We start from the raw sequence: 23,815 nt of genomic DNA on the forward strand, positions 1-23,815 counted from the left end.
GTGAGTTAATATTATAATTCAAACAAGCACAGTACGAGGATGCGTATTACTGAATAATGTCGCGGTGCAACACAGGAAACGAATACAGCGTGTTGTGATGAGGAATAACTGTATACCAACAAGCGAGTGTTAACAACATTTCATCTTGCGGAGAATGACCTGGCAGTCCTTCCTGAACCGTGAATTGGAGAACCCGTATATCAACGGGTTGAACACGTTATTTACGTACACTAAACTTCTTGCCTCGTCTGTTACTGCGTTAAATATTGGATCGATTCCGACCCCCAATAGTCTGGCCACCACCTTGCCGACAAAGATCCAGTAGGCCAACCACGTTAGCAAAAACACCACGCTCGTAATGAAGAGCATCCTTGTTGTTTTACGCTGCAGTACCGAGGCCGGAGCGCGTTCTTTCGGCATGACTCGGAACTGATTTACTCCCGGAAGTCGCAGGGGACCCAGTTTGTTTCCGCATGCCTTAGGTTTTGCGTTTGCCTCGGACAGTGATATGCGAGCACACCGGCTTGATACGGACGCAATGTTGTGTTCCCTGCCGCTGTTGGTACCAGTCTCATCAGCAGATGTACTTGAACCTAGCTTATTGATGGGTGGCAGTCTGTTGGTGTTATTTGGGGTTGAGGCTGATGCAACACTTCTTGCTCTTCCTGCCATTGACAAGGATTCAATACCAACTTGTACATGTTTGCGAATGGTGATGTAAACCAAACTGTAGCAGACGATAATCAGAATGACGTTTATCAAGTAGGCAATAAGCTGAAACGCAAGGACTAACACTATCAAAAAATGACCGCTTGAGTCTATAATCACTTCAATCAATGCAGGGATATTGACGGTCAGCGAAGTCACCAGTGACGCTAATGCTGCAATCTTAGCCCGTCTTCGGCCGAAGAAGCGCCTCAGCGGACGGCACACGGAGTCGTAGCGGTCGGCTGCTATCAGAGCCGTGATTATGATGGTGGTACCGACTGCAGTATACTCTAAAGGCCGAAGTAGATTTATAGCCTTGATGTATTCTGTGCTACCTATCACACGGCAATACTCATACACTATGTCCAACACCCTCATCAGGCAGACGGATAGATCAGCCATAGCCAGAGTCATGATGAAGACGTGTGTACTAGTTTTCTGTCTCTTGTTCTTGTACACCATGAGGATCAAACTGTTACCGGGCACTCCTAATATCATGACTAAGGTATGGATGGCAATCCGAAGAGTGAATTTCAGATTCTTATCGAATACCGCAGGAGCCAATGTCGGTGCTTCGTCCACGTACGATGATGATGAAGAGTTGTCCATGGCAGTCAAAATTGTTAATGACGCTGAAATGAGAAACGTGTGCACTTGGATCCATCAAATGGTCCACCCAGTTTCCTCACCTATTTCGAAACGGTCGGTTTGCCTTTTTGCTTATATTTTTTAGGGCGTGTCTGAACACGTGACATCGGGTTTATGCATGCAGACATGCATGCTCTCCCCGAGTGGATCTGACATTCAGGGTTGTCCAATCACGCAGTGTCATCCCAGCCCCCCCCCCACCCCCACCCCCCCCCCCCCCCGAGATTGTTTTGCGTAGAAAATTATTAACCAATTATTTTGCTTTTCGTTATTTTTGTTTAATGTTTGAAAGTCGTGAGTTTTTTGTGTTTTTGGAAAAATAAGATGTAGTTAATGCTTGTTTTTCCAAAAACAAAGATTGTGTTCTTATCTTTATAACATGCCGCGATAAACTCTGCAGTCCGCATACACAAGGGGAGTTTGAAATTAGTTTTCGTGATTGCATTAACCAAACTATGGCAATTTCATTTCCTGCACAGGTGGGGGGACAAAGAACAAATTGATTCTTTGAAGGCCGTACGTCGTTACTGAGAGAAACCATTTGCGAGAAGGCACGAAGATGTCGAACTTTTTTTTCCACAATAATTAAGGTTTAAATTATGCGTGCGTGGAGTGTATTTCAGTCGAACGCGTCCAGTTGTTCAACCACTCAATCATATTTTACCAACCTGTATAGTTGAGCAGACAGTGACACGTCAGTTGTGTTAAATTTATCAACAATTTCTAAACTAAAAAGCACTTTACACCATTGCTTACTACTAATAATACCTCTGTGAGGTAAAAACAAACTTACTTGGTGACGAGCAATGGAGAGCTTGTGAGAAACGGTTTCCTCTGAAGTAACGCGTTTTTTGAGAAAGATGTAACTTCTACCAACTTGAAACCTTTGTTTGGCGCCTGAAAGCGACAAGTGTGTTTTTCTTTCATTATTTGTTTGCAACTTCAATACCAATTGCGTTCAAAATTTCACCGAATTGTTATTTTAAGAACATGTTGGATGGGTATAGTTATGCCTCCATGTATACACCAAGTGAGAATACACAAAGGGTTAGGACTCGTCTTATCTCGATTTTGGACGAGAAACTCGTCCTAACTCAGAATTAATCTGCATGCTACAGTGCAGGGTTGAGATTCGTCCAAAGTCATAAGATTAGTCTTAAGTTACGAAGCTGTACCTGTTGCATCAACGGATGCTTCAAATCTCTATGCACTTTATCTCATGTATCTATCATCTCAGCTCTCAGCTACAGTATCATACGAACAACAACGCACAATATTTGTAAACTATCAACCTCTCTCCATTACTCGTTACCAAGTGAGGTTTTATGCCGATAATTAGTTTGAGTAATTACCGATAGTGTCCATTGCCTTAAATGTAACAGTTCTGTTTATTTCAGTGCATAAACTAATGCATTGATGGATTGTTTTTCTATGCAACAGTGGTAAATAGTCATAGGTGAAGAGTCTGGATCTAAACTGTTTTGATTGAACATTCTTAATATTGATTATTATTAAAGGGCCGGTACACGACTTAGGTGCTGACAGGATGATAGAATATTTTATTTCGTACAATTTTATTTCATACACAGCATCCATCGGAGTATGACCAATGTAAACATGTTTTGTTTAAACATAGTACACTCTTTTAAAACACACACAGAATAAAACAAGGCAAAAAGAGAAATGAGTGCATCATCTGATTTAGTAATTAAAAATATACTTGTTCTTAAGTTTGCACTTAAAGGCGCTGAACACATTTGGTAATGTGTAAAAATTTTGTTCACTTGGTGGATCCCAACATTATGAATAAACAGTATGTTTATAATATTTAAAGGCACTGGACACTATTGGTAATTACTAAAAAATAATTGTTAGCATAACAACATTGGTAACGAGCAATGGAGAGCTGTTGAACGTAAAAAAAATTTAAAAAAAAACATTGTGAGAAACGGCTCTCTCTCTCTCTGTGAGGTGAAGTAGTTTTTGAGTAAGATGTAGCCTCTACTCAAACAATAAAAGACTTCAGCTGAAGCCTTTTATTTCTACCTGTTGAAAGCGCACACATTAATCTACAACTACGGTATTATTTCTTTCAGTATTCTCTTGCAACTTCGATGACCAATCGAGTCCAAATGTTCACAGACTTGTTACTCTATGCATTATGTTGGGCTACACCAAGTGAAATACTAGTATTTGACAATAACCAAAGGTGTCCAGTGCATTTAATATTTGTTTTATAGAAATTGTATAATATTTATACACAAAAATGAGCAAGTACAATAAAGGCTTATACAGATGAACCCTGGCTGTGAAATTAAAACTTTCACACAATCATAGTAAAATCTAATTTAGAAGATCTCAATCACTGTCTCCCGTATAATTAGGGTTGACACAACAGCACCATGACAATCCCGAATCAAATTTATGCAATTCCCACTTGGAAGTTTAGTAAATAACAATACAATTATAAGTATACATTTATTTATTCGCTCCCGACCCCTTTGCTTCCTTTGCTAAGATTAAAACGTTAAAGGTCTAGAGTTAAAGGCAGTGGACACTATTGGTAATTGTCAAAGACTAGCCTTCACAGTTGGTGTATCTCAACATATGCATAAAATAACTAACCTGTGAAAATTTGAGCTCAATCGGTCATCGAAGTTGCGAGATAATAATGAAAGAAAAAAACACCCTTGTCACACGAAGTTGTGTGCGTTTAGTTGGTTGATTTCGAGACCTCAAGTTCTAAATCTGGGGTCTCGAAATCAAATTCGTGGAAAATTACTTCTTTCTTAAAAACTATGGCACTTCAGAGGGAGCCGTTTCTCACAATGTTTTATACCATCAACCTCTCCCCATTACTCGTTACCAAGTAGGGTTTTATACTGATAATTATTTTGAGTAATTACCAATAGTGTCCAATGCCTTTAGACGACCCTTTCATGCTACTTCGCTTCGCTCGTATCACATGCAAAGAAGCTTAGTATTAAATCGGACACGCCATAAACTAAAAGGAGGCAATTTGATTTTGTTTCAATTATTTACAACAGGGGATTACAGTGGAATCAAATTGAAAAGCACATGCTCAATAAGATTAAAATGTGAAAGGCCCAGAGTTAGACAACCTTTTCATGCAGTGCTAAATGAAAATCAGAAATTGTGAACCTAAACTTTTCAAAGGAACAAATAATCTGCAAAGGTCCTCCAGCTAAATATCTTTGTCGTGACAAACTCTTACTGTGCGTCACAATTCTATAATATTATTCAGTACTTCATCAGCTGCACTTGTGTTTTCGCTTCCTTAAAGCCATTGGACACTTTCGGTAAACAGTATTGTCCAAGGCCCACATTTCGTGTATCACAACTTACATATAAAATAACAAACCTGTGAAAATTTAGGCTCAATCGGTCATCGGAGTCGGGAGAAAATAACAAGAAAACCCACCCTTGTTTCTGCACGTTTCGTCGTGTCATGACATATTGTGTTTAAAATAAATCCGTAGTTCTCGATATCGAGAATTGATAATGTTTTAATGTTTTCTCAACAAGTAAAGCATTTCATGGAACAACATTTCAAGAGAAGTCTTTCACCATTACCTTCTGTAAACCCTGTAAGTTATTTGTAAATCTGTGAACTTTAAAAAAAAATTCTGTAACGAAACTGTCCAATGGCTTTAAGCTATGGCATGTTTACGATTTAGCCGAAAGGGCTAACAAGCACAACAACAATATTTATCAATTCATCTGGATCGTTCGGTTAGCTTCCTCGGGTCCACCCAGGTCTGGCCCAGCGCGTTCGGTTAGCTTCCCCGGGTCCACCCAGGTCTGACCCGGTGCGTTCGGTTAGCTTCCCCTGGTCCACCCAGGTCTGACCCAGTGCGTTTGGTTAGCTTGCCCGGGTCCACCCAGGTCTGACCCAGTGCGTTCGGTTAGCTTCCGCGGGTCCACCCAGGTCTGACCCTAGTGCGTTCGGTCTTCCCCGGGTCCACCCAGGTCTGACCCAGTGCGTTCGGTTAGCTTCCCCGGGTCCACCAAGGTCTGGCCCAGCGCGTTCTGTTAGCTTCCCCATGTCGGTCCAGGTCTGTCCCAGTGCGTTCGGTTAGCTTCCCCGGGTCCACCAAGGTCTGACCCATTGCGTTTGGTTAGCTTCCCCGGGTCCACCCAGGTCTGACCCCAGTGCGTTCGGTTAGCTTCCCCGGGTCAACCCAGGGCCCAATTTCATTGAGCTGCTTAAGCACAAAATTTTGCTTAAGCAAAATATTCATTGCTTAGTAAAATCAGATTACCGGCCAAGGCTCCACTCAATTGTAATGCTAAGTAAACAACAGCTAAATACTAGTCATAAGCAATGTATATGGCATGAAATTTTGGACAGTAACATGTGTAAAATAAGCGAACTATTTTCGTGCTTAAGCAAATATTTTGCTTAAGCAGCTCTATGAAATTGGCCCCAGGTCTGATCCTGTGCGTTCGGTTAGCTTCCCCGGGTCGACCACTGCCCAATTTCACAGAACTGCTTCAGTCAAAATCCAAGTTCTAATGTATAATACACTTTTTTCCAATAATAAACAACATAATAAATTATTTCACAATACATGGTACAGATTCCGATTGTCTTCTTCCTATACCACTGAACATTGACTGAGGGAAAAGCAAGAAAAAATTGGCGTATAGTTGTTGGTGCCTTACTTTAGCATTCATGTAAGTGTAATGTACTACACGAGTTGTAAGTGCACTGTCAACAAGTCCGTTCAAGCGTGTGAAGCGTGAAGTAAACGCTTGGTTTAACTTGTCCCTCCTACCTCGTGGCATTTGCAAAATGTCGAACACTTGAGGAAATTTGGCATTGTTTCCGGAAGAATACACTTTTGTCATCTGTATGTGGAACCTTTTATTAGTATTACTATTTATTTTTATTTTTTTTAATTAAGGAAACGCAAATTTAAAAAATAATAGTCTGCGAGTATATTTCATCGGCATTCTCTGGTACATTTCGAATCCACGGCTTCGGCTATGGATTCGGCTTTAGGCTCCGTTCCATCGTCTGAAGCCCTGATCACTTACGCAAAGCACGCGCAATGGGAGACTTTTGGGACGCTTGGTGGCAGCAGACTTACCAGGTAAAATCCATTGTTCTCGGTCATGTGCGCACGCTCAGAACTACGTAAACAATGAAAATTTACCTGGTAAGTCTGCTGCCACCTAGCGTCCCAAAATCTCCCATTGTCAAAACAACTACTGTGGGGCCAAGCTATAGCCTGAGCCGATTCTGCAGCCGAAGCCGTGGTTTCGGAAAGGGCCTATATGGAATTGCAATCTGGGCTCCAGACGCTTTATTTCGTGGGCTTGTTCTTCCCGAACATCATTATTCCTGCCAAGACAGATGAGTTGTGGTATTGAGATTTAATTGGTTTGTCGTCTCTTCTTACATAGTTGAGTTGGCTGATTCCCAGCTCTGCTGGCTCAGCATACTCACCACCGTAGTCCTGCTGCTGCTCTTGCTTGTCCTAACGGGAAGGGATGGATGAAGGAGACATTTATTTTCTTACAGTTGAACGGGGCAGTGAATTAGTTCGAGATCTGGTTCGTGGAATACTTATCCGCTGTGTGAAAGGACTTGTCGATTATATACATCACGTAAAAGCAAGGCATGGCAAAAATGTGCCACCTGCGTAGGCCTACCGAAAGACATCTTTTGCGAACATTATTCCACAAAATTCAGAACATCACTGTGCAGGATTTTTTTAAGAACAGTTTTTTCACATACAGAGTTTTGACCTGCGGTTTATTATGTTATAAACCTTATATTTATGTACATAAACCACAGGAATTTATAAAAAATGTGTAATCGTTAATGTTAAAGTTGTTGTTTCTGTAAGATTTAAGATTCCGAACATTGCAAATGATATCCCGTTATGTTTCATATTGTGTTAAAAGTGGCTGGGAAAGTTAACAAAACAAAATAAACAAGTAGTTAAACAAATTTGGGAATAGTGGTACACCCACTACACCTCCTATAGATAGTTAAAACAACTTACGGGTTTGCCCCCTCTGCTTGGTCCACGTGGTGTGTCCATGGCTACGTTTGTTTGACCAACTTTTGCATTAACCTGTGGAGAGTTTTTCTGCGTTTGGCAAAACAGAATATTAATATAAGAAACATTTGACATTAGGCTCCGGGGCAGGCAGTGAACACTATTAGTAGTTACTCAGAATTATTAATTATTATTTATTATATATTATAATTATTAGCATAAAACCTTACTTGGTAACGAGTAATTGGGAGAGGTTGCTAGTATAAAACATTGTGAAAAACGGCTCCCTCTGAAGTGGAGTAGTTTTCGAGAAAGAAATAATTTTCATCGAATTTGATTTCGAGACCTCAGATTTAGAATTTGAGGTATCGAAATCAAGCATCTGAAAGCGCACAACTCCGTGTGACAATGGTTTGTTTTCTTCTTTCATTATTATCTCGCAACTTCGACGACCAATTGAGCTCAAGTTTTTACAGGTTTGTTATTTGATGCATATGTTGAGATGCACCAAGTGAGAAGACTGGTCTTCGACAATTACCAACTGTCCAGTGTCTTTAAGTGGAAACCAAAAAAATCACTTGCTTTGACGCAGATCTATCTAAGCATCTTGAATAATAAATTTCAAACAGGAAAACAAACCATTGATGTTTACGAGATCTTCAACAGACAATGCATACTTTAGAGGGCAGTAAACGACACTGTACCAAAGGGTTTGAGTACTTTGTGTATATGACACAAAACACAATGTCCACAGATTTACATCAACTGGCATGGTTTAAGAAACTTTATGGTTATAAAGCTTCCCTTAGTTTTGGGTAATTTGGACAAACAAATGTCAAGAGAGACGAACATTTTAAGCCTATTAAAGTCTACACAACGTATTTACCACTACTGGTATTTATGCGAATCTCCTGAACATATCGCTCTGTGTTTTCCATCTTTTTTCTTAAAAATGGAAAACTAAATGTAGCTGAAATTTATACATGTGTATTATACATACATCTTCATTAACAGTGAGGACAGGTTCATGTCATGGCCAAAAAACTCGATCTACAAAAAAGGTTTTAAAACCCTTTAAACGAGTTCATTTAACTATAAGTGTCTTGGTGTGATTGATGACGATGGGTTAAAATGGACCGATCGGATAGACAAGGCTGTAAGTAGCTTGCTGTTTTGATTTTTTTCTCCCTTGAAATTTTGTTCAGTAAATTTGTTTTCATCTTGATTTTTTTTGTTATTCAGAAGACCTCACGACTGACCCTGATAAAAATGATATGAAATAAATAAATTAATATTTAATTTATCACCTGTTGCGTTTTGGAGGTTTTTATGTTTTCTGATAAAGTTTCCCTCAAATAAGACTTGGTTTCAGAGGGAAAACATATTTAACCTACAACATCTGTTCTAGATGAACTTCATAATCAACTAAACCAATCCTTTATTATATTAACCTGTAAAAGACTAGTTTATTTTCGGCTCACAATCTCTTTTGGAAACAATTCTTCTCAACAGTAGCATCAGTGTATGTCTGTAATGCATCTACTGCGATGTAATCTTTACGTGGGTACTAAAGTGGCCGGTTTAGGGGATTTGGTCCAAATTGGTTTATGACATGAGCTACTCGAACGTTAATGCCTTTTGACGACTCTATCGTTGCATTCAATTTCATCGATTGCGTCCATTGCCTCCGCGTGTAGTAAGGCTTTACGCGTGGTTCTTAATTATGGCAAAATAATTATATGGATTCGGCTTGTTACTGAGGAAACGCCAGCGAAGACCAAAGTTAAATTGATTGATTTTTTTTAGATTGATGCCCTTTGCCTATGGAGTAAGGCATCAAGTAGAGCGATTCCTATACTCAGGTGGCATATCATTGGTACGAATAACAACGACTAACAACGTGGTTTATGAACGAACAGTTTTATAACACCCCTTACCAAAATATTCTGCCTTCTCATTGGTTTAGATAGAGCGCGTCACATGATATGTCTTAGTTTTACTAGCCGGCGGTCGTGTGATAGTGCATCGTTTGCCGTGTGACGACTACCACACGGCGTGCAGTACCCAGACGTCTTTTACCCATCTCGAACCCAATCAGTTGTGCATCTGTGTATCTGAAACGCACGTACGAACGTTACGTGTACGAATTATGATAAATAGTCTGTTGGGATGTTATAAAACAAATATTGACTGCTTTTACTCGTGCTACAATGGTCAAAACTACGACTCCCTCGGTGATCCCCGAAGCGTTCTATTTCCCCGAGGCGCACCGTTCAATTTTCCCTCGGCAGAACGCTCTGGGGATCACATCGGGAGTCGTACTTTTAACCATAACACTCGAAGCAGACAATATTTGTATAATAGGATGTTTAAAATGTTGCGTGTGTACACCCCCATTCATAGGCGTGCGTGTGACTATAAAGCCAAAACAGTATTATTCATACTGCAATTGCATTTATTTATAAACTAGAATCAACGACATGTCCCTTACACAGTTTATTAATTCACAATTCTCATGTTATACTTGTAGTTACTTTAATCAATCGTTGTCTATTCTCAACTGTCGGTCTCAAATGTTGATCTGTGCGTGTGATGTGTAATGTTGTGTGATATTGTCCCCATGGTTTTCTGTCAAAAAGGGAGAAGTATTTCTTTTCTGCTTCCCTTGTTCGAGGAAGTGTGTCCCGTCCCCGTAGCTGCACCTCGCTTGACAATTACCGCCTTGATTTCAAGACTATTGTTGTCATGCTGTCCTCTTCATACAACAATATTCCTGCTGTGAAAAGGTAAATTTGGCCAGTCGCATGCAACCTTGTTATAATGAGAGTCGACTGAAGTGATTTTTTTTTCCTGCCACACCTATGTCCGCCGGAGAATCTGTCCCTCGTTGGGGGAATTGACGTGGGCTAAAGGAGGATGGTTCAACAGAGGGCGCTATCAGAATTAGATTGTACACAGTTATCCGTAAGGGGGACAGAATCCCCTGCCACCACCGGGAGTGAACATGACATACCTGAAGTCTCCGTAGCTTGATGCAGGCGACGAGGATGACCAATGCCAGCACAAGAACAAGACTACCAAGAACAGCTGCAACTATAATTAACGTGGTTAAAGCTGCAATGACAAAAATCCAAAGAACTGTCATTTATTAACATATTTACTTTCTTTGACAAGAAGTGTTGGCAAAGAAGAGGAAGAAACTTAAAGGAACACGTTGCCTTGAATCGGTCGAGTTGGTCTATAAAAAGCGTTTGTAACCGTTTGTTATAAAATACATATGGTTGGAAAGATGTTTTAAAAGTAGAATACAATGATCCACACAAGTTTGCCTCAAAATTGCGTGGTTTTTCTTTTACTGTGCGAACTAACACGGTCGGCCATTTATGGGGGTCAAAAATTTGACTCCTATAAATGGCCGTGTTTGTCGACGAGGTAAAAGGAAAACCGTGCAATTTCGAGGCATGTTTGTGTGGATCATTGTGTTCTACTTTTAAAACATCTTTCTACCCATATGCATTTTATAAAAAACGGTTACAAACGCTTTTCAAAGACCAACTCGACCGATCCAAGGCAACGTGTTCCTTTAAAAAGACCTACCATTTGACCAACAAGAACATCACACCATAAGCAACTTATGCTTATAGTCATAAATTACAGCCTAGGGGCTGTAGAGAAAACACAACACAATACAACTATAAGATGTACTGGGTAACAAACAAAAATGGATGAATTAAATGTTAAATAAGTGCGTCTTTAAAGCAATCTGAAACTTAACAATGGAGTCAATGTTTTCTAAATGTTCCGGGAGATTGTTCCATAATGTCAACTTATAACCAACCAGAATATAAACTGGCACCACATTTTAGTAGAGTAAAATGATGAGTACATTCCATTCAGTACTAAGAACAATTTGAAATTTTGAAATCAAAGACATACTTAATGGGTTTACGGCTTGCTTGCATGCGAAAAATTGTTCCTTTTGGGAAAGCAAAACTTAATTTTCTCTCAATTTTATTGTCCCAATCTTCGCATTAGTGTCAGTCTGGACATTGTTCTCTATTATTCAGTGTTGTTGGGTGTACATTAGCTTTATTTAGTTAAGACCTCCGTTGATGTGTGATGGAATATTAGTGTTGTAGTTGAGACTTGATGAGTGATGATACATCATGGTTATGGTTAAGACCTTTGTTTATTTGTGATGGTCAGTATTGTATTTGAGACCTAATTTGTTGACATGAGATTACACATGAGTGTTGTATTTGAGTTCAGTTCAGTTCAGTTCAGTGTATACAACATTTATTTCCAATTCCTCAATCACAATAAATTCAATGTTAGAAAAGTGATATGGTGTGAATTTGTGTATGTTATGGTACATTAATGCTGTACATAATGGTTATGGTTTAAGAATTTGTTAATGGAATGGTACATCAGTATTGTACTTGAGACATGAGAGTGAAAGGCGGCCTTTCAAGTAAGTTATGTTAGGTTTCTAAAAGCTCAAGTATACATCAAGAGATGAGTTTTGAACCAACTGACCAGAGCTAGGAACTGTAGGCTTTGTCACTCCAGTGGTTACCAACAGAGTCTTAGGGACACTCTTCATACCATCGTAGGTAGCAACAATCTTGATGAAGTACTCGGTGTTATTCTTCAGCTGGCTGAAAGTGTGGCTGAGGGGGGCAAAAATGACAACATAAATAACAGTGATCATCTTCTAAATGTTTACATGTTTCTTTAAGCTTGAATGAAGTGGATAATATGAAGTGTTTATTTCATTCCTGAGGGCGCACACACGTGAACATGTTTTGGGAAGGAGTATTGCCTCTGATCTTGATCTTGATCTTTATGGAATAGTTTGAACAGCTCCTTTCCAGGAGCAACACTCACTGGTCAGGAGGGAGGAACTCCTGGTATATGCGCGCCTAATGAGTGTACGTCTAGACCATGAGTGGCTAGTTGTTGGGTTGTTGTGTCAAAGGGGAGTGAATTCTAATCTTTAGCAGTATTGGGGAAGTATGATTTATAAAAGGCGTTGGTTCTTGAGGATGGAATTCTAAGAGTGAGTGGGTTATGATTTCTTGTGGTGACAGCTGTGAGGTATTTTAGGTTGAAGTTCAGACGTTCTTCCAGATCAAGTTCTATATGTTTTGTACAGTAGCCTAACTGTGTTGTTCTCACTTTTTTCTAGTGTACTCTGATCATCATCAGAGTACAATTACATATTTGAAAGCAAATGTGTTGAGACTAAAGTAGTCCTACACTTGTCTATTTTCAGTGAAATGTGGCGTTACTAAAAGGCATAGGCTAGAGGTTGGCTTTTGCAAAGTATTACGCCACACCTTGTCTCTGCTTCTGGTGGAATGGGATCTGATCTTTCACCGGGTGAGATGTACAACTCGTACTTGACGCCCTCTGTCGTCGACTGTTCCCATTCAAGCGTTATGGAACTAGACTCGATGGCAGTCGCTCGCACGTTGTTTGCCCTCACCGGTCCTGCGATAACGAAAGTCAATGAGATTTGGTAAACAACTTTGTTATGCTCGATAATATGAGCCACAAGTTACAGTCAACCAGCTCCCAGTTGAAACTAGTAAAGACACTTAAAAAAAAGATTTGCAGTATCACCATAAGTGTACATTTTGTTTGAGTGTAGCATTGGTTTTGAAACAGCTGGTGGTTGACAACTTAACGTTTCGGTCAGATATGCTCTGATCGTCATTCTCCAGAAGACGATCAGAGCACTCTGATCAAAACGTTGAGTTGTCAACCATCGATTATTTTCAGAACTAACTCTTACCCAAAGAGATTAACACATGGTGCTATCTCAAACCTCACGTTATTACACTGCCACAAAGTTTGAAATCCTATACCAATTGACATGTGCGTTTTTCAGGTCATGAAGTTGTAAGGCCTTTAACTTTTACCGGTAAATATTATGGCAACGCTGACAAAGGGCGCCTGTGTGCAAAAGGCGACAACCCAAACTACAATACAAAACGAGACGAAATATTTGACGATGGGGATGTTCTGGGATAATCAAAATGCCTCTTCTTTCCTGTGGCAATGTACACCTTTCCTTTGTTTAAAAAGCGCTCTAAATTATAGTTAGAGCGCTTTTTTAATACCTTGTACTACACTTTACGTCAGCCTGACAGCAACTTACTTGTTTTCTGCGTTGTAGTCAGTCCCACCTGCATCACATTATGGATCACTTTAATCTCGTAGTCGGTATTGGGCTCAAGACCCGTGAACTCAGCCACAAGAGGGCCGCTCGAGATGATTTGAAAGCTCTCCTCGGTTCCTTCGGAATTGATGAATATCATAAAAGGCTCCGAGGAACTTAACAGTGGGCTGTTGATGTCAGACACTCCCCACGCTACTGCTATGGTGGACTCCGTGTAGTTGTACGCAATGAGTTCGTCTACTGCAGGAAGTGCTGTAAACCAACAACAAGAAAACAAGTTTACCAACGCACACAAGATTTGTTATTGAATGCATAAACATGTGTGGATGCACCAAGTGAGAACACTGGCCTTTGACAACTTCACAAAGAGTTAGGATTAGTCTTGTCTCGAGTTAGGGCGAGGTACTCGTCCTAACTTAGGACTACCTCTAAGTTTTTAATATCTCCTATAGGACTAGTCCCAACTCTTGAAATCGACCCCTGTGCCTTTTAAACACTTTCCAACTGGGGACGTTTACCCAACCGTGTATACCCATCACAGGCATAAAGAAGAGGGCCTCTTCTGATCACTCAAAGACCCACGGGGAAATAGGCGTACACTAGTTACCTCATTGCTGGTCATTATAAGTACACTAACGCCTTTTTATAGGCCTACCTACCATAACAAACATCTCTTCTCAGTTTTGCAGCAGTTTTTCCGAAGCTTTTTCACGTGCGAATCTAACAGTTGTTTTTCATTGCAACGCCTTTGTTTCTTTATTCTGTATTTATTTATTTTATATTTTAGAAGAAATTAAGAAACTAATTTCGATGCAGTTTTTTTGGCAGTGTGTAATTGATGATCATTTCTCACTTGCATTTAGTAGCTGCTTTGTTGAAAATCCAAGTTTCCTGGAACCCAGCAAAATGGCATGGCAAAAATGTACTTCAACTATAAAAGCTGTTCCATCAATAACCGTAGGGCTCATATCCGCTCCTTTCTCAATCATGTCATCCCATTGGCTTCCAGCCGTCGATTTCACCCAACTCTTCCTAACTTATGATTATTCTTAGGACTTTAGGACGAGTTAAGTTCCGTTAATTACTAACTTGAGATTATGATTAATCTTATAGCGTTTCGTAAAATCCGCTGCAGGTGACCTATGGCTTGGAATTATGTTAACTTGGTCTGAAGATTTAGACCATGGTGAAAGAGGTTCCGAAGAATTACACGCTGAAAAACGGACTGTTGAACTCAGTGAGTTGGTGTTGCGCGAAGATTCTGATGCTGAGAACTAAACCAACGACTGTATGCCTACCTGTTGTGAACGGCGGACCGTAACGGCTGGTAGCCCCTTTTTGACGCATATCACCGGAACCAACCACAGCTGATATAAACACCATGACCTGAGTACCGGGCGGAAGCCCCTCAATACGTGTGCGATCAGTCGTCTTGGTAAAGTACTCAGCATACACATTACCATTGCCATAGTAGTTATGTACTTGTAGAAGATATTGATCCACGTTATCAGAACTCAGTTCCCAAGACAAATCAAATGATGTATTAACTGCATTCGTCTCTGGACTCCGAAGCTGGACCAGATTCGGCTCTGAAGAAAACAGACATGATATCAGTTGTAGACATTTGACCTTACTTGATTTATAGTGTTCTTTTCCAAGTAAAGGTTGTGTTTTAAAGAGGGGACAAAACAACTTTCTTTAAAGGTTTGGTCATAGATTGTGTGTGGGTTTTTTTTGTGTGTTTTTTCCACCGTAATGCTGATTGACAGGCAAAGTTGTAAGTAAAGATACACCTTGAATAAATTGAGTTGAATTGAAATTGAATTGAAATGTTTATTCGTCTCAAGTATAAAAGAAAACCAAGAAACTTAAAATCCAAGGGTGTTTTTTTGTCTTCCTTTATTCTCTCGCAACTTCGACGACCAATTGAGTTCAAGCTATCACAGGTTTGTTATTTTATGCATGTTATGTTGAGATACACCGAGTGAGAAGACTGGTCTTTGACAATTACCAAAGATGTTCAGTGCCTTTAATGATGCTTGTACTGTTTAGTAAGTTGGTTGACCAGACGGAACCATTCAATCGCTCGGGTGGTATGAGGTGTAGTAACCACGCACAGGGATAGATTTGTACACTGTGATTTGTTAACTGCATTCACCAAAAAATCACCAAAATGGGAGGGCCTAATGCATAACTATTTTGAATAATAACATCACGTCTTTCCAAACAGATGTGCGAGTATTTTTGAATGTTCAAACAGACAAACACAAGGCCTAAAATTGATATTCAACCTTTACTCACTTGTCCAGAATTGCAATTTCCCAACAATCTCCGAGGCTGGCTCATTCTGTACTTCAACGTTGTACAACTCGCCCGGAAGAAGACCGCAATGTTCATACTTAACGTATGTTTTACTCGCATCTGCAGTTTGGATTTTTCGTTGTTCGCTCAACGGTCGGGAGTCCCCCTGTAAAGGTTAAAGGGATTTTTGTCAACATGTTGTTGATCAAGTTTTTGTCCATGAAATGAGTCCCTATCCACTTTAAGTGAAGATGCATGTAATGTAATTTACCTGTAGAATTTTTAACTTCATTAGTTGTCAAGTTTTTGTTTCAATTGAAAATCATAGATTTTTTACACACCTAAGTTAGTGACGTGTTTTACATATTTGTAACTTTTCTTCATTAATAATTTAAACTGTTTGATTTTGTTTTTACAATCGGTTTACTGTTTTCAGATTTATTATTTTATGCAAATGTCGGAATACACCAAGTGAGAGATACTTGTCTTTGACAATTACCAAATGTGTCAAATGCCTTAAGAAAGGTGTTGTTAATTTTGTGTGTTCTGATATCGTGGATATCAGCTGTTCTCTGTCTTGATACCTTAGAGTGCGATGTTTAAAACAGCAGGTCTTGTTAGTGCCTTTTTCAACAAATTCAAGTATACAAATATTTATATATCACTACCTGCTTCCAAAAGAATAAGCCGTAGCTTTCGGTTTCTTGGTCCCCCGTCTCAGGCCAGAACAATGTCATACAAGCCATGCTGTTATCGCTTCTTGCTCCAGTAACAAACACATCATCATCTGGTGGTTTAACTTTAGTGGGAAGTCAAGAACATCAAGGCAAGATGGTTATCATCAATTTGAAACATTGTTGTTTTTTAGATAAAATAAATGTACACGACTGCTAAAAACTCGGCATTATTGCCTACAATATTGTGTATATATGATGTTTCTGCACTCTGACTTATAGACACTGAACACTATTGGTAACTGTCAAAGACTAGCCTTCAATAGCCTTGAAATAAATAAATTGAATTGAATTGAATTGAATTCACAATTATATGCATAAAATAACAAACCTGTGAAAATTTGAGCTCAATCGGTCGTCGAAATTGCGAGATAATAATGAAAGAAAAAATCACCCTTGTCACACGAAGTTGTGTGGATTCAAATGCTTGATTTCGAGACATCAAAATCTAAATTTGTGGTCTCGAAATCAAATTCGTGGAAAATTACTTCTTTCTCGAAAACTACATTACTTCAGAGGGAGCCGTTTCTCACAATGTTTTGTACTATCAATCTCTCTCTCTCCTCTCTTTGTAGACATCAAAATCTAAATTTGTGGTCTCGAAATCAAATTCGTGGAAAATTACTTCTTTCTCGAAAACTACATTACTTCAGAGGGAGCCGTTTCTCACAATGTTTTGTACTATCAATCTCTCCCCATTACTCGTTACCAAGAATGGTTTTATGCTGATAATTATTTTTAAGTTAGTACCAATAGTGTCCACTGCCTTTATTTAACATTACTGCCTCCCTCGAGGTCAGCAAGTCACGCAAATAGTTAATGTTATAATAAACCTTTTTTAGTCGCTGCCTCCCGCTTGTTATTGGAACGATCTTCCTCTCCCAATGAAACACAGAGTAATTTGTCCTTAAAAAGGGTCTAAAAACTCACTTCATCTCATACTTTGCAGTAGGTTGTTCCTATTACTTACGTTTTTTTGTATATTTTTAGTAATTTGCTGATGTATAACAAATCATGTTGCTAGATTTTATTGTTTTAAAAAGGGACATTATATGCAGAATTGGTTAGAAAATCGTGAAGATCACAGATGTTTATCAAATTTACACGATCTGATGATGATGGTGACAGTAGAAAACATGTCATGAAATATTATTGTCTGAAATGTCATATTTGTTGAGAAATCCATATCTACTTTTTTTAATTCCCGTTTGGAGTTTATCGCTCAGTGAGCGTTTAGTGAATTTGTTTTATTCAATGTCATGCAAAATCAGTTTTTCACTATTTGTTTTTCTCATGATATGACCCAGAAGGCCGATCAATCTCAAACTTCTCAAGGTTTGTCAGTTTATGTTTTCTTCCAGCAACTGTTTTGTAAGCAAAATGTCAAAAGTGGACGTCACTGGTAATTACTCAAAATAATTATTAGCATAAAACCTTACATGGTAACGAGTAATGGAGAGATGTTGATAGTATAAACAATTGTGAGAAACGGCTCCCTCTGAAGTGACGTAGTTTTCGAGAAAGAAGTAATTTTCCACGAATTTGAGTTCGAGACCTCATATGATTTTGAGGTCTCGAAATCAATCATTATTTTCACAGGGTTGTTAATGTATGCCTAATATGTTGAGATACACCAAGCGAGAAGACTGGTCTTTGACAATTATTACCAATAGTGTCCAGTTTCTTTAATTGAATAAGGGGAAAGGCTCACCCAACACTCTGACACTGAACGACTTGTCAACGGTGTTACCCGCTCTGTCTATTGCTGTATACTTCACAGTGGTCTCACCGATAGGGAACGTTTCACCAGATTGGTGTGTTGATGAAAGAGTTACCAGGTTGGAATTGTCAATGGTCGCCGGGGCTTGCCACTTAGCTACGGCTCCAGCATTCGGAAACTTCAAGTCCTCTAGAGAAATGCTCACTCGTACATCTGTAGGGACGTTGTCGATAGTGGGGGGCTGGTTGTCTGTTTTTAAAAGAGAATTCACTCATTTTTTTAGAAAGTAAATGTTTTACTATTTGAGTCAAGATAAGGTACAACACTGTTACGTCATAGTGGCCGACGTGTATTGTTTTTACCTACCGGTAATGATGACGTAGTATACGCACGTAGCCGTGTTCCCATCATCGTCTGTGGCTGTACACGTTACGGCCGTTGTACCAATACTGAAAATGTCTGAGCTTTGCCAATCACACCGTACGTCGGCGTTTGCGACAGTAGGTGTATTTAATGCTACTGATGTTGTGCTTTCACCGCTGTCGGCATCATCCTGTTTATCGACTGGACATTCAATGGTAGGGGTCGAGTCTAAAAGGAAAGCATGATAAATAACCATTCATTAATACCTCAAACAGTTTCGCTATTCCTATTGGTGGAGAGCGCGTCACGTGGGTGTGTATAAACCTTTGTTTAAAAGGTAAAAAGTGTTGAAACATGGGCGTGACACGCGAGCTTGCACCTGTGCTTATAAGACAGTTTCCTCATGCCAATACGCCTCTCTTAATACTTATACATGACGTCATAATTCTTACCCAAAATGAGGCTATGGGCGCACTTCCCCCATCACTTGCAGTGGCTGCGCCCATCGCCTCGTTTTGAGTTAGCATTGTGACGTACTTCATGCATAAATATTAAGAGAGGCGTATTGGTCGAGAGCAACGGCCGGGACAGTTCAAAGGCCCTGAACACCATTGGTATTGTCAAAGACCAGTTATAATAGATGTTAAATTTGCATCGGGGATAAAGAATATTAATTTTGGTTTTTACCCATACACCGATGTGTGTTAATAGCACTGTATACTCAGTACTTTCCCGAGTCCTGTGAAAAAATATCACAGGCATGTTACTCGGGTGGGATTCGAACCCACGACCCTTGCAGTTCTAGAGCAGTGTCTTACCAACTAGACTACCGAGGTTGCCCGGTAGCTAGAGGCAGTTAGTATTCTCACTTGGTGTATCCCAACGTAAGCATAAAATAACAAATCTGTCAAAATTTGGGTTCAGTAGGTCTTCGAATTTGCAAGAGAATAACGAAAGAATAATACCATTGTTGCATTATTTTGTGTTGTGCGCTTTAAGATGCACTGCTTAGCAGAGGCCGAAGCCTTTTATTATGTGAGTGAGAAAGTAACTCTTTCCAAAAAATTACATCACTTCAGAGGGAGTCGTTTCTCACAATGTTTTAAACTATCAACAGCTCTCCACTGCTCGTTACCAAGTTATTTGTTAAATGCTAACATTTATTTTGAGTAACTACCAACAGTGTCCAGTGCCTTGAAAAGAAAACAGCGAGCAGGGTTGGCCCCGTTCAAAGTTTTATTGGGCCTCATGAGGTATCGATGTGCGCACTGCACATTATGTATGGGACATATTTTTTTCCTGTACATCAAAGTTGCCTCGTCGTAGTGATTTTCTTCTACTGAGATTGCTTTCTTCTAAATTGATTCAAAAAGGGAGACTTTTAAGAAAAAATGATTTTTTTTTTTTCAGGATGGCAATTCTAAGCTACTGAAAAAAAATTGCTGTATAGGGGACACCGACTTATAAAATGGGGCAACCATCATAATTATAGACCATTCTAGGACTGGTTGGCATGGGGGCCGAATGTAAGCAGATGTTGTGACTAAAAAATCAACTTTTAATTAAAACAAATACAGTCCCAGATTGGATAAATTGTTTCAAACAAGTTGAACACCCTTCTTTCGTACATTGTAAACAAATTTGTGGCTGTCTGATTTTTGTTGTGCATCTATGATTTCTCCAACCGTATGGAGGTTGAAGGTGTCCAGATCATACTTACAAACACACGCCACAGCCAGTAATACAACAAACGAGGCGAGCAGCCTCTTTGAAGCCCCTCTTGTAGTGTGTGCGACCCAAATCTCTCTTCCCGTGGTGGCTTGATGAATAAATTGAGAGAAACAAAAAAGACGTTTAAAGGCGGTGGACACTATTGGTAATAACTCAAAATAAATATCAGCATAAAACCTCACTTGGTAACGAGTAATGGGGAGAGGTTGATAGTATAAAACATTGTGAGAAACGGCTCCCTCTGAAGTGACGTAGTTTTCGAGAAAGAAGTAATTTTCCACGAATTTGATTTCGAGACCTCAAGTTTAGAACTTGAGGTCTCGAAATCAACCATCTAAACGCACACAACTTCGTGTGACAAGGGTGTTTTTTCTTTCATTATTATCTCGCAACTTCGACGACCAATTGAGCTCAAACTTTCACAGGTTTGTTATTTCATGCATATGTTGAGATACACCAAGTGAGAAGACTGGTCTTTGACAATTACCAATAGTGTCCACTGTCTTTAATGTAAATACATAAGGCCAGTAGTTTTATCATCACGAAGCCGGACAGCCTAAACCGTGAACTTCAGCTGTGCACATGCCATTTGATGTAATATCATAATAAATATAACAGGATACTGGAATCTGTGGCCTTTAAAGGCTTCAAAACTTCAAAATTGTTGTTATAATTTGTGCCACTGAGTCTTTGTAACCAATGGATATCATCTTTTCTGTTTTTTTTTTTTTTTTCAAAGTGCTGTCGTATAAGTTTCTTTAAGCACTGTGATATACTACAACTACAAGATTTACACCAAAAAACCCCTTGGTAAGACCCGTTCTCTCGTCAGATAGATTTGACAAGGTCTATGAACCTTTTAAAAGGCCCAGTCTGTTCTACTTTTGTTTGGCAGTGTATTATGACATCGTAACAAAAACCTCTAGATATTGTGACGAGAGCAGTAATGATATGCATGGGTGGGTCGCGCTGTTTAAACAAGTTTGGGAACTTTTAGGGACTTTCCCGACGAGATTTGAATGGCGTTGCAAAATCCCTAAAAGTTACTAAATAAGTAAACTCCCATAGTAAACTCCCACTAAGTAAACTCCCATAGCTAACAGTGCATAATATAGGTTTTCTCGGTCAAATTCGGCAAATGAGTAATCAATTCCATTTTCAAACGTTCGAATTAAAGCTGTTTTGCCTCTCCAGTTGTTACTGCGTTTCAAATTCAGAATTTGGTCATTCAATTTCGTTTTGGGTAGAGTCAAATTCCTTTAGCACTCTGTTCAATTTAGGGTAGCGTCATTCTTTTTCGTGGTACACACGCCTCAAGAAGCGTCTGCGAATTTGGATGCTGCTTTGATGAATTGTTAAATTGAATGATTATTTTGTTAATTCGAATGACGCAACATTACATTTGACTAATCCCAAAACGAAATCGAACGACCCTTTTGAGTAGCATTCGATTTTGGGCGAAATAGAATAGCTTGGTGGTTAAATTGGCTGCTCATTTTCCGAAATTGACCGAGAAAACCTATAATACATCGAAGAACAAAATACACGAAAAATACTTTAGAAGTCTCACAGATTTTTGCAGTAAAAGGGAAAATTATCCACAGCCTTAGATACATTTGCGAACGTTAGAAGAACGTACAACTAAAAAAAGTTGTAATTTCTCATTTGCAGTCTAAAATGAGACATAGAGCAAAAATGCCATAGATGTATGTATAAATCGAATGATGCAGAAATGAATAGAAGAAAATAGGTATTAGTCTTTAAAAGCTTTGTGTACAACGGTCACATAAAGGTGTGCACAACAATTTTGTTTTGTAAAATTAACTCAACACTATACGCAAATAATCACATATGTTTTTATATTGTCATGTTTACAGAAACATGAATTATCGACTTTTCCGTGAAAAAAAAAAATGAAATTTAACCTTTTTTAAATAAAAATTAATGACGGTCTCAAAAATAACATTTAACTCATTTAAGTTTTAAGATGACTGTGACATAATTTGGGTTAGGCCTACATGACTAAGCACACATACATGGACAAAGCCAAAAGGGGAATAGATTTAAGTTTTAGGGAGACGGAGCAAACATTGTGAGAACTTGAACAAACAAAAATGTATAACGTAGAAATACAGTGTTTTACTATCTAATACGGTACAATAACGATCGACACCACATAAATGAAGTTTTCAAAAGGTCTTTTCAGTTGCGACTTTTAAGTGATTGAAAATGACAAATAAACTTACCAGCTGCCTGGGAAAAACTCTTCATGTTGCAAGAAAATACCTGTAAACACCAGGGGAAAAATGGCGTCTGGATAGAAACTGTTCACGTTGAAGCTAATGGAAATATCACTGACTAACTCGTACGAAACACCCAGCTTCCTTGTTCGTGTCGTACTTGGACTGGTCACGGATGAGTTGATCGGCATAACACTCAAGTTTAAAGGCACTGGACACAAATTGGTAATGACTCAAAAAAGTTGTCAGCAAAAACTTTCTTGGTAACGAGCAATGAAGAGGTGCTGATAGTATAAAACATTATGGGAACGGCTCCTTCTAAAAAAAAGTAACGTAGTTTTTGAAAAATAGGTAATTTCTCAGTCAAATTTCAAAAGACTCGGCAGCCTTTTCACGTCTTATTATGCCTCTGAAAGCGCAAACGGTTGTGCATTAAGGGTGTTTTTCTGTCGTTGTTTCCTTCCAAATTGATTTGAAACAGAAATCAATTTGAGTTTTTGATGGACACTCCTGATGAAACTATAATTAATTTCGTTGCCTGCTTTAATTTCGTAACAATTAATGAAGAAGTCATACATTGGTAAAGCCATTAATCACACGGTTTGATTTACTTTTAAAACGGTAAACGGTTATTTACCGTTTTAAAAGTAAATCAAACTGTGTGATATTAGACTTTACCAATGTATGTTTTGTTCTAAAGTGAACACTCTTTTCATTAATTGTTACCCTCCCAAGGATTATGGGGTCCGTTCCAGTTTCGGAATAAAATGAAACACAATACAATACATGAATTCTCATGCAGCTTCGATGACAAATTGAGTCCAAATGTTCACAGATTTGTTTTATTTTGCACAATGTTTGGATACACTACAAGGGAGAATACTGGTTTTTGCCAAAGATTACCAAATGATGTGTCCAGGGGTCGATTTCACAAGAGTTAGGACTAGTCCTAACTTAGGACTAGTCCTAGGAGATATACAAATTGCATGGATAGTCCTAAGATAGGATGAGTAACTGGTCCTAACTCGAGATAAGACTAGTCCTAACTCTTTTTGTAACTCACCCACTGCCTTTAATAAAAAGCTGTTGCAATTTATTATTTCCCCCTATTCTTTGCAGACACGACTGAATGGTTTTGAAAGTAGCGTTAGCGA

The 23,815-nt window shown here is 39.0% G+C and overlaps 1 protein-coding gene across 1 annotated transcript; it reads right to left on the reverse strand.

Moving 5' to 3' along the window:
- Nucleotides 1-2,879: 2,879 nt before the first annotated feature.
- LOC139940035 (fibronectin-like) lies at nt 2,880-22,765 on the reverse strand. Its single transcript, XM_071936231.1, has 13 exons — nt 22,668-22,765; nt 20,411-20,509; nt 18,694-18,918; nt 18,319-18,576; nt 16,542-16,672; nt 15,874-16,039; nt 14,871-15,161; nt 13,552-13,824; nt 12,728-12,881; nt 11,925-12,058; nt 10,402-10,502; nt 7,392-7,478; nt 2,880-6,860 (listed from the first exon to the last, which is right to left on the reverse strand). The coding sequence occupies exons 1-13, from the start codon at nt 22,690-22,692 to the stop codon at nt 6,687-6,689; spliced, it is 2,118 nt and encodes a 705-aa protein (XP_071792332.1). The 5' UTR covers nt 22,693-22,765; the 3' UTR covers nt 2,880-6,686.
- Nucleotides 22,766-23,815: the final 1,050 nt, after the last annotated feature.

Source organism: Asterias amurensis, chromosome 7 (assembly GCF_032118995.1).
Source record: "Asterias amurensis chromosome 7, ASM3211899v1".
NCBI classification, from domain to species: Eukaryota; Metazoa; Echinodermata; class Asteroidea; order Forcipulatida; family Asteriidae; genus Asterias; species Asterias amurensis.